At 43.1% G+C, this 12,071-nt stretch overlaps 1 protein-coding gene across 1 annotated transcript in view; it reads right to left on the reverse strand.

Annotated features, from left to right (window-relative positions):
• Window positions 1-11,721, reverse strand: part of TRIM27 (tripartite motif containing 27) — a 20,244-nt gene extending 8,523 nt beyond the window's left edge. The window contains exons 1-3 of the mRNA XM_007958307.2: window positions 11,299-11,721; window positions 9,842-9,937; window positions 6,951-7,181 (exon numbers count right to left, since the gene is read on the reverse strand). Of these exons, the coding sequence (XP_007956498.1) occupies window positions 6,951-7,181; window positions 9,842-9,937; window positions 11,299-11,718 (747 nt within the window). The 5' untranslated portion in view covers window positions 11,719-11,721. The remainder of the gene's footprint in view (window positions 1-6,950; window positions 7,182-9,841; window positions 9,938-11,298) is intronic.
• Between the last annotated feature and the right edge of the window lie 350 nt (window positions 11,722-12,071).

Raw genomic sequence — 12,071 nt, forward strand, 5'->3', positions numbered from 1 at the left:
AAATTGTGGTCAATGTTATGAGACAAAGTATATGTGAACTGCTGTATGGAAAGTGAATTTGCTCTGTAAATCTTCACCCAAATCACAATTAAAACAAAAAGAAGAAGAAGAAAAAGAATAGGCCAGTTATTTTATAACTAATTTGGGTTCGATATTTTCCTCATGACTAAATTCAAGTTGCACCATCTTTGACTAGTGTACGGTGTCCTTCTAAAAGTACATGATACTCACTTGGCCCTTAAGGCAATGTTGGTTTTAATCACTGCATAGCTACTATTTTTCCCTCTTGTAATTTGTAAGTAATATATAAGTGACACTTTGAAATTATATAAGTATCTTAACTCTCATGAAACTTTACCCTATTAGAGTTAGCATCCATTGATAATTCTTGTCCAAATTAACTTTTTACCTGATGGTTGCCAAATGGTGAATTTCTTCTATATTAGTTGACATTCTACTGAAAGGATTTTCTCTCCCTGGGTGGTACAAACAGTTAACATGCTCTGATGTTAACCTTTCTCACTGAAAAGCTAGTGGTTCAAGTACACACAGAGGCACCTCTGAAGAAAGGCCTGGTGATCTACTTCTGAAAATCAGCCAGTGGAGTACACTTTGGACACATATGGTGTCACCATCAGAATCAACTTGACAGCAACTAGTTCTTTTAATTAGTATGCACTTAGGTTCCTGTTTTATGCAATGGATTATAATCCATTATTCTAGTGCTCGAAAGGTCTGAGACTTGGCCAGAGGCAGTCCTTTCAAACTGGTTTATGTTCTTTTGATATGCTCCCATCATTTTTCTAATCCAAGGAGCCTTGGCTCCTTTCAGTGAGGAATAGTATTTAGGAACTATGATCTGGATGCTAGTTATGAATCATTGCTATGTGATGTCATTGCTTCTAATCCTTTTTGGTGGACAGAGAGCTAGGAATTCATGAGTTTATGCTATCTCCTATTCCAATCTAATTGTTTTTGCCCTTCCTTAGTCCATATTTATATGTCATTAGATTTATTCATTTGCTCAATCCTTTAATACCCCAGTAATATCGTTTCAGAAGTACTATATCCACACCCCCACCAAAAGGAAAAAGGAAAAAAATGTAAGAACTTAAACTCAAGATTTTTTTCTTTATTGAATGTCAATAAATTGTTATTGTTTAAATTTATTGAATGTTAAAAATACCATGTTTAAAAGTAACTTGGGTTAACCAGGTTTGCTGGGCTGATAGAGCCCAGTGAGATCCCTCAGACTATGGTCCCCAGTCTGGAACTGAACTCACTGCTATGACTTCCCACCAAACAAACAACAGGCATATGTGGTGAACATTTACATCAGGTAGATACACTCCTTAGACCAATCAATCAATTGTGGGAAAACAGAAGGGTAGTGTTTGCACAGGGAGATAGCTTGGGGATGGGGGGTGGGAGTGGGGGTGAGAAGCGCACAGGATGGCGGGAGTGCATTGGAGGGAAGGACACAGTTTAGAGGTAACTATGGGGAGGAAGTGGGAAGGGAGCTTTTACACTGTGGGTAATTGAAGTCAGTATCATGAAACAAAATGTGTATGAACTGCTGTATGGAAAATGAATTTGCTCTGTAAACTTCAGTTGGCTATATTATTCATTTGAAATATAACTGGCTTCACTTAGTTTTGGGAATTCCCCCCATCTTTGCTGACTTACTTTTACTTTTTGGAAACATGAACATTAACAAGATTTCAAAGTCAAAACTATACAAAAAGATACACTCAGAGAAGTCTTATTCCCTCTCCTATTTCTTCCACCACATTGCTCCCATCCCTGTTATTTTCTGGTTAACCCATCCAGTGTTTCCTTTGCAGAAAGATAAGCAGATATATGTGTTTTCTAATCTCCCCTAATTTATTACAGAAGAAGTAGCATATTCTAATATTTGTACTTTGATTTTTCCACTTAACAATATATCCTGGAAACCACTCCATACCAGTTCATTAGTATCTTCCTTATTCTTTCTTAAAATTGCATTGTATTTCATTGGGTGTATGTACTATAATTGCCTTAACAGATCTTCTAGGAAGTTGTTTCCAAAATTTTACAATCACAATGCTTCAGCAAGTAACCTTGTATATACACATTTTTTATATATAGGTATATCTGCAAAGTGAATTCCTAGAAGGACTATTGGTCAAAGTCAAATTACACACACATACACACCTTGTTTTTGTGTGTTGTCAAGTAGATCCTGACTGATAGTGATTCACTCTGTAAGATGGAGTTCAATTGTCCTATATGGTTTCCAAGGTTGTAATTTTTATGGAAGCAGACTGCTATATTTTTATCCCACAGAACAGCTGGTGGGTCTGAACTGCCAGTCTTTCAGTTAGCAGCTGAGCGCTTAACCACTGCACACACACCCCAAAAAAAACCCAAACCCAGTGCCCTCAAGTTGATTCCAACTCATAGCAACCCTCATTGGGTTTCCAAGGCTTAAAATCTTTGCACAAGTAGATTGCCTTGTCATCTTTTGATGGAACAGCTGGTGGGTCTGAACCAAAGACCTTCTGGTTAGCAGCCAAATGCTTTACCACTACACCATGAGAGCTCCTTACTGTATCACCAGGGCCCCTTAAAAATACATATACATCTTTACACACACACACACACACACACACACACACACGCTCCTAAGTGTCATAAACGATTAAGTGCTTGACTACTAACTCAAAGTTCAAATTCAACCAGAGGAATGTCAGAAAAAAGACCTGGCAATCTACTTCCAAAAAGGGTTTTACTATTTCACATTCCCACCATCTTCTGTCCACCAGCTTTGCCAACAGAGAGAGTGGGGGTAGGGGTGGGGGTAGGGTGGGGGGAGAGATCTACTACTAAAAAAAGTTTTTTGCTGTCCTAATTAGTAAGAAAGGGTATCTTAGTGTGGTTTTCACTTGCATTTCTCTCATGAGCACAGGTGAACATTTTTTTATATGTTCAGAACCATTTTTATATTTCTTCTGTAACTTGCTTTTATATTTTGCCCCTTTTTTATAGAATGTTGGTCTTTCACCTCAATTTTTAGAAGTTCTTTATTCTTATAGAGTCCCTTTGTGGTACAAATGGTTATTATGCTAGGCTGCTACCCAAAAGATTTGAGCCCACCTTGGAAGGAAGGCCTGGTGATATACTTCTGAAAAATCAGCCATTGAAAACCCTATGGAGCACAGTTCTATTGTGAAACACATGTAGTCACATGTATGACTTGGCATCGACTCAACAACAACTGGTAGTGGTAGCAGTTGTTGTTGGGGGCTGTCAAGTTGATTCCAACTCATAACAACCCCATGTACTAGGGCTATTATTTGTATTATAGCTGTTGCAAATACTTTCTTTGAATATGACACAGGTCTTTTGACTGGTTACTTTGTGTGTTTCCATGTTATTACTTACTATTTTAATTACATAGACTTTGTACTATGTTTTAGGGAGCTCTGGTGGCGTAGTGTCTAAGCCACTTGACTGCTACCCAGAAGGCTGGCAGTTCAAACCCACCAGCTACTCCTTGGAAGGAAGACTGGGCAATCTACTTCTGTAGAGATACTGCCTCAGAAACCCAAGGAGGGGTTGCTATGAGTCGGAATCAACAGCAGTGAAAATTTTTGTACTATGTTTTAATACTTATCAGAGCTAGTTCCCCATTATAGCTCTTCTTTCTGTGTTTCTTAGCTATTTTTATAAACTTATTTTTCCACCTGAACTTTACTATCAATTACCTTGTTCCAGAAAAAAAGCTTGTTGGTATTTTTTGGGGTTGCTGCTTTGATGAAAGCCATTTGGCTACAAACCGAAAGATCAGTGATTTGAACCCACCAGCCGCTCTGTGGGAGAGTAAGATGAGGCAGTCTGTATCTGTAAAGATTTCTAGCCCTGGAAACTCTATGGGGGCAGTTCTATCCTAAAAGATCACTATGAGTTGGATTCAACTCGATGGCAGTGGGTGGTGGTAGTGGCATTAATTTTATAAATAAACTTACAAAGACCTGCCAACTTGATGATGTTGAAAGGACATATCCATTAAAAAGGGATGTCTTTTCATTGATTCAAACTTACTTTGTGCTTTCAAGGTGTTTTATAATTTTGTTCTCCTAAGTTGCACATTTCTTATACACTTATTCCTAGCTACTTCATCTTTTCTTTTACAGTTGGAAACAAGGTTTTCTCCTTTAATATATCTTCCAATGGCTGTTATCTGGGCATATGCTAATTTCTGTGTTAATTTTATACCCTGCCACCTTGCTAAATTCTTTAGTTTTAGCACTGATTCTCTAATTACAGGTATACAATCATACCATCTGAAAATAAGATAATTTTAACTTATTTTCCAATTCTTGCACCTCTGATTGCTTTCTCTTGTCAAACTGCCTTAGTTAAAATTTCCAGTTCAATGCTAAACAGAGGCAGATATAGTGGGCATCTTGCCTTAGTCCTGACCTCAGGGGGAACATCTCTAGCTTCACCCATTATGTAAGATTCAGCTTGCTTTTCCAGTGACTTCCCCCAAAACCACTCTCGATCTCATGCCCCCTCCAGACCTCCATTCATGGAGTCTACTGGCCTCTCTTTCTCTCTCCTCTTCCCTTATCATCTAGCTTCAGTTTCATAGTCTATCATTTCAAAAATATTCTCAAATACCTTCTGCCTTAAAAGAAAATATCTTAAAATCCACTTTGCAAAACTCCCAACCTGGATGAGCCCAACTATCTGTTATGTCTTTGCCTACACCAGAGAAGTCAAGGTCTGAGAAAGCAAGGCAGCTGAGAAAGTCACACAACAGGGCAGACTGCTCCCACTATGACATCGATCACTGACCAAGCCATCCTACAAAGGCTCACAGACCAACTGGCTTTCCAGTACACTGAAACAATTTTGGACCTTTACCATATTCTTTACAACTCCTATTTTCCCAAACCTCTGCTTGATGCCAGATGATACTGCTTTCCAAATTGAAAAGAAGAAAAAAAAAAAAAGCCACCAGGTTTCTATTACCAAACCTCCATCTACCTCCCCCTCCACCTGTCTGTCTTTACATACAACAGAGGACCTTTCAAAACTAATTCCTGCACAAGCTCCCCTCCTGCCTTCTCAGGAACAGCACATTACTGATTAACTCGTCATTTCTTGTAGCTTCACTGTCATTCCTCACCTGGATGCTTTCCTTCCCACATATACTTGTAAAATGTTTAGTTTCTTTAAGCATCTCCTTCCCATAAAGCCCTGTAATCCTGCCTCATCTCTTAAGTATTTTCTTAAACATTTACAACATCCTTTCCTAGTCATACTTTTTGAAATAACCATCTATTCTTATAGCCTCCATTCACCCCACACAGTCACCACTCAACTCTCTCTAATGTGGTGCCTGCCCACATTGTTCTGCTGTGGCAGCTCTAGACAAGGTCACCAATGAAGACCATGTTTTAAAACCAAATGGACATCAGCTCTCATATTATTCTACCTCAAATCCATTACTGTTGTCCACTCTCCTGCCTTCCTGAACATTCTCTTCTCTTGGTCACATTCTGCCTCTCTAATCCTGTCCTTTGCAAGCTCTTCCTTCTCTCCCTAGCAATTAACTATCAGTGTCCTTCAAGGCTCAAGGCTAGGCCCTCTTACTACTCCAGAGCGGGGGTCAGTAAAGTTTTTCTTAAAGGTCAGACACTAAATATTTCAAGCTCTGAGAACCATAAAGCCCCTGCTGCAATTCTCTACTCTGTTGTTGCAACAGGAAAGCAATGATAGATAATAAGTAAATAAATAAACATGGCTGGGTTCCAATAAAAATCTATGGATGCTAAAATTTGAATTTCATATAATTTTCCTATCACAAAATAGGACTCTTGATTTTTTTCCATCATTTAAAAAGGGGAGCTTATAGGACATAAAAGAATAGGTGGTAGGCCACAGCTAACTCCTTCTCTATCCTATTATCCATTTTTCAATGGCAATTATCAATACTATGATAATTGTTCACTTATTTATTATCTTATTCCATATTAGAACATAACTGTCAGAATTTATTCACCACTTAATCCCACTCACTAGAATATTGTCTGATCCAGATCAGACACTCAATTAATATGTGTTGAATGCATAAACGATAGATAGGCACTAGCCATTTCCTATGGTCTTCCTGGTGCAGATCTATTGCAGTTATATTAACCTATGCATCAGGGTTTAAGCACAAGACTGCTTGGGCTGATCATTCCTCTGCTCAAGTGTTTATTTTGTGCCTATGGTAACACACATCAAACACTCAGCACAGTGCCTGATAAACAAGTTAAGTGTTGCTTTATTATTCAACGGGTTTTTACATAAAAAAAAAAAAAAAACAAACTCATTGCCACCAAGTTGGGTCCAACTCGTAGTGACTTCTCCTTGGGCTTCCAAGGCGGTATCTCTACTGAAGTAGATTGCCCAATCTTCCTTCCGAGGAGTGGCTGGTGGGTTTGAACTGCCAGCTTTCTGGTTAGCAATCAAATGCCTTAGGCACTACGCCACCAGAGCTCCCTAGCTTTATTATTCAATGGGTATATATATATGTTAAAAATCACAGGATACTAGAGGAAGAAGGGTCTTTAAATATCATGCAATCCAAATCCCCTCATTACAGAGCAAATGTAGTCCACTAAGGCCCAGAGAGGTCAAGAGTTTTGCCTGTGACCAGGCCACAGTGCAGGGCAGGTAGTGGGTCTTCTAATTGCCCTTTCCAAGAGACAAAGCAACTAAGTGACCCAAGTTCGGTCAATAGGAGCTTTCAGTGCACCTGTTTTCCCTTGACATACCTAACAGAGTATGATAAGTCCTTGCTGCTCCAGCAGAATTAAAAAGGTAATGGGAGTTCAGGATATTGCTTGGCAAAGGGAGAGAGAAGACTAACTTAAGTGGAAGTCATCTTGGCAGAGCTCTGCACACCTTACCTGCAGGAGCTCCCTGGTGGGCTGCTGCTGCTTTTCTTCCAGCTGGGCAATCAGACCACTGAGGTGGGAGATGTTGCAGGAGAACTGGGTGATGGCGCCATTGATGCTGTTGTAGATGGCCAAGTCCAGCTCCTCAAGGCGGGCCAGGAGGCGATACTCATGTTCCTTCAATGAGTGATACAGCTGCTCAAACTCCCAGACAATCTTCTCCCTCTCCATCTGGGTCAAGCTCTGTGCAGGTGACAGGGAAGGGTGGTGAAGAGAAGAAAGGCTTGCTTCTCAAGGCTTTCACAAACTTTCTCTTTTCCCCCATCTCCAGATCTCATCATTTCATCCCAGGACACTAAAACAAGCATTCAATCATTTGTTCACTTATTCGTTTGTTCCAGGTTTTACGGAATATCTAGAATGGCTAGGGACTGGGTTCAATAAACAACCAACTAGTTGCCACTGAACTGATTGTGATTCATGGTGACCCCATGTGTGTCAGAGTAGAACTGCTCAACAGGGTTTTCAACAGTTGATTGTTTGGAAGTAGACAGCCAGGCCTTTCTTCTGAGGCACCTCTAAGTAGATTCAAACTGTCCACTTTTTGGTTAGCTGTCAAGCATATTAACTGCATCACTATACTAACTCCAGACTGAATTAGCACAGACAGAATTAAGACATACTTCCTGCCCTCAAGGAACTCAGTCAAGGTTCATTTGATACAAGTAATCATGAATATATAATTAAAGACAGGGTGACAGCCTGGGGTGGGAGAATATTGGAAAGTGGTAACAGAGACAGTATTCATGAAATTTCTTGGAGGATGAGTAGGAGTTCATCAAGTGGGCAGTGAATGAGAGGGCCTCCTAGGAAGAAGAAATGGCACAGGCATAGAAGTGTGGAGAGAAGGCAAATGGTTCTGTCTGGCTGGAACACATGAGTGCTGAGGGAAAAGACCAACAAAGGTAAGGAGAGACCAGATCATGCCTTTACTGGAAAGCTAAGGAATAAGGACTTTACTCCCTGAGCAACTAGAAGCCAACAAGGACTTTCACACAGGAAAGTGAATGATTAGAAATGTGCCCTGTAGGAGATAATTTGAAGAGGAAATAAAGACTCTACCAATCTCAATTCCAACTTTCATCCTTCTGTCCAAGATAGTTTAGAATCACCCCCCACCCCATCTCCAAACAATAACCTTGATCAGTTCCCTTGAGCCCTCTATTTGGCCTTCAACAGTGTCCACCAATTGTCCTGTCTCATGACTCTTGGGGAGTTCCACGATTCCTCTCCTAGAGCAGACTTGTTTGCCATGGCTTGTCCACCCTTCTTTCTCCATCCCTACTTCCCACTTTAGGACCTCTATTAAAGTTTTGTTCTAAACAAGTAGGCAAACTCAGCTCCACGGGAGATAAGTTTTACTGGGGCACAGCCATCCCCATTCATTTATATATTGTCTATGACCGTTCTTGTGCTTTAACAGCAGAGATGAAGAGTTGTGACAAAGTCCTATGGCCTGCAAAGCCCAAAATATTTACTCTCTGGCATTTTACGGAAAGTTTACTGACCCCAAATGTCCCCAATTAACCATCCCTCTAAACACTCCTCTTAGGCATTCACTGTGCACCTTAGTAATGTACATACATCTTCGCTTATAAATTCTCTTCTTAAGCTCATACCTCTCCTCAGCTGAATATGCCCTCCAAAGACATAAATCATACATTATAATCTTAGAAACATAAAACTAAAGATGGAAGAGACATTAAAGATCAACTAGTCCACAGTGTTACTGGCATCCTGGTTGGGACAATGCTGCCTAGTATAGGACTGGTTCTTTGCATTATAGGACATTTGGCATCAGCATCCTTTCTCCACCCAGTCATTGTGACAACCAAAGAAACACCCACACACCCTTGGAGGGGAGCAAAGGGCAGCACTGCCCTTGGTTGAGAATCACCAGGCTAGTACAACCTACCCATTTCACAGATGAGAAAATTGAGGCCCAGAGAAGTGGTATGACTCTCTCCATCTATACAACTCATTAGTGTCAGAGCCAGGAAGTATGTCCAGGTGCTCTGATTCTCAGGGATGGGCTGTCTCTCTCCTTTCACAATCCTCCCACAGCGGGCACTGTTGTGTGCGTAATCATTTGAGTTCATCCAGGCTCACTGAGAAGGTTCTCCATCCATCAGACCTATTTTCAAGGGGAGCCAAGGTCTCAGTGGATTGTGTGGGCAGAGCAAGTGTTGGGATCAGAGGGCACCATGGGCAAGAGTTCCCTGTCTAAAAGCTTCACTATGCCCTGGCTGGGAGTGCTTGACAAAGATTCTCACAAGATAGGACTAGACATTACTAGTCGAGGAGTCTGCTTTTCAGATGCAAAAATCTCTACTGAAAAGAGATTTGTACTATTTTAATTATTATTTATGTAAAAGTAAAAACACATTGGTGGTAGATATGCAAGTGTGTATTATAAAAGTTTCTGAAATTTTTGATGTATATATATCTTTTCTTTTTCAAAACAAAATCCTCAAAATATTCCTATTACAAATTAGCACATCAACCACTTGACAAGGCCTTGGGAGAATGGGAAAAGGAAGCAAAATAAACTTCACCTATTTCAGTTTTGTCAAGGATCAACACTGATCCACACAAAGCTAGCAGGTTAAACCTTCTTTGAAAGTCAGACTCTCCAGGGATTCCCACCTCAGCTCTTCCATCCTTTCCTCAAAACGTGGGAACAGGTTTGGTTACCCCTTGGGTTTCCAGAAGAGATCCCAACTGCACCTAACAGTTACGGGTGATCTGGCTGCACAAAGATAACAGAAATAACATCAGCCCACAGAAGAGAGAATGACTGACCTGCAGAAGCAATATTATCCATGAATTGCGATGACCCTTACCAAGAGTTCAGCTCGTGCCTGCTCCCCCTGTGCCCGCCGTCTCTTCTTTAAGTCTTTCACTCTTTTTAGGTGGTCCAGCTGGTTCTGGATCTGCTCCTGAGGAAGCCAAGACAGTTGCCAATTCAGAATTACTCAGACTGTAGCATCATCATGGCTATTCTGCACAACACACATGGAAACCACCCACCTGATGCCAAGCCTCTGGTTAGAATCTATTTTCAGACCACACTGCCACCATGGGAAGACCAGAGGGCAGAGGGCCACCAAAGCTGTTTGTATCTTAAAGAATGGGTTACCTACCTACCTGCCCCTGGCATGATACTGCATGGTTTAGTTGGAAAGGCGAGTGGACTAAAAGCCAAACTACAGTTCTTCCACAGAGGCATACTAAGAAAGATTTCTCTTATTTTCATCATGTGTACCATGGGTGAACACCTGCCCCAACTACTCCAGGGTTATCATGAAGGTAAGTGAAATAAGTAAAAACCAAATACCAAACCAAACTATCACCGAGTTGATATGACTCATAGCGACCCCTCCTTAGGTTTCTGAGGAAATATCTTTAAGTAAGTAGATTGTCCAATCTTCCTTCTGAGAGTGGCTGGAGGGTTTGAACCACCAGCCTTGTGGCTAATAGTCAAATGTCTTTGGCGTACACCACCAGGGCTTCCCTAAATGTTAACTATGTATTAACTAATTGTATTCACATTTAAACATTTCTATAATTATGTATTCCCACAGCACTCAAGTATACAAGTATCACAGCATCATGCATTCCCTGAATGTTGCCTTATAACTCTTTTATATTTAATACTTTGTTTCCATGTTAATGTTCAGCTGCCAGTCTGTTGATTCAACAGCTCACAAAGAGCTCCACACACATTTCACCTAACCTTCACAATAATTGTGTTGTTATCCTCTCTGAGTCGCAGGTTAAACGACTTGCTCAAGCATTAAAGCTCTGTTCTTTTCCAATGTACTCTCTAAACAGGACAGAGAACAGGACAGTCCTGGTGAACTGCTTATAGGTCTGATGTGTGTACCGCCAGTTAACCTCTCAGTGTGTTCTGTCTCAGATCAGAGCCCACAGAAGAACTTGACTCTGAAGGTGGTCATATGTATGTGGTTCTACGCACACCTTTTAGAATGTCGCGGGGGGAGGCAGAGAGGGTCTCCTTGCACAGTCTTTATGCACTATGAGCGCGCAAACATAAGGGCATACCAAGGGAAAGAGGAGTGGAGGTGAGGAGTTTTGGCTTCCTCAACAGCTACAGGTTTTTCTCCCAAATCTGAGTGCGGAGGCTCTGGAGCGGGCAGAGAGGAAATGACGGCTGTGAACCACACGTCCGGCTCAGCCATTTTCTAGGCGGAAAAAAAGGGAAGCCCCCTCGGCTCTCTCCTCCCTTTGTCCGACTTCAGCTCCGGGCCCCTCCCCGCTCCGCGCGTCCGGCGCTCACCTTGAAGCCCTCCACCGCTTCCTCCAGCGGCAGCACGCTGTGGCCGCGGTGCTCGCGGGAGCGGTCGCACACCACGCAGATGGGCATCTGGTCCTCCTCACAGTACAGCTTCAGGGGCTCGCGGTGTTTCTCGCACACGCCCATCTCGCCGCCGGGGCCCGACGGCCGCTCGGTGCGCAGCTGCTTCACCAGCTGGGTCACGTTAGCCAGGTGCCGGTTGGGCCGCATGTGCCGCTGCGGGAAAGTCTCCCGACACTGCGGGCACGACACGTTAGTCTCGGCCGCGCCCCAGCAGCGCGCGAGGCACGCGCAACAGATGTTGTGGCCGCAGTCGAGCATCATGGGCTCGGCGAAGTACTGCAGGCACACGGGGCAAGTGGTCTCCTGCTGCAGGCATTCGGCCACGCTCCCGGAGGCCATGGCGCGGGCCCGCGGGGGCGCACGAGCATCGGCCCCTTCGCCGAGCTCTGCGCGGAGCCCCACTTAGCTGTGCTCCCTCTAGGTCGCTGCTCCTGGCGGCGCGGGGAGGCTAGCGGGGCGGCGTTTTCCGGGCCCAGATCCCGGTCGCGCCCGCGCGCTGGAGCCTCCGAGGGGCCGGGCCTCTCTCTGCGCCCGGTCGAAGGAACGCCGGGATACTGCGGCCCCACTGGGCCCCACGGCTAGGCAAGGGGACCCGAAAGTGGGCGCAGCCGACCGGGCTCGCGGGGCCAGGCGTACCAAGCGCGCAGGACAACGTGGCCGCGTCCTAGCGGATCCCGGAGGCCGCGTAGACC

The sequence above is a fragment of the Orycteropus afer genome, unplaced genomic scaffold, assembly GCF_000298275.1.
Source record: "Orycteropus afer afer isolate SDZICR_OR568_19922 unplaced genomic scaffold, OryAfe1.0 scaffold00919, whole genome shotgun sequence".
Lineage (NCBI taxonomy): Eukaryota > Metazoa > Chordata > Mammalia > Tubulidentata > Orycteropodidae > Orycteropus > Orycteropus afer.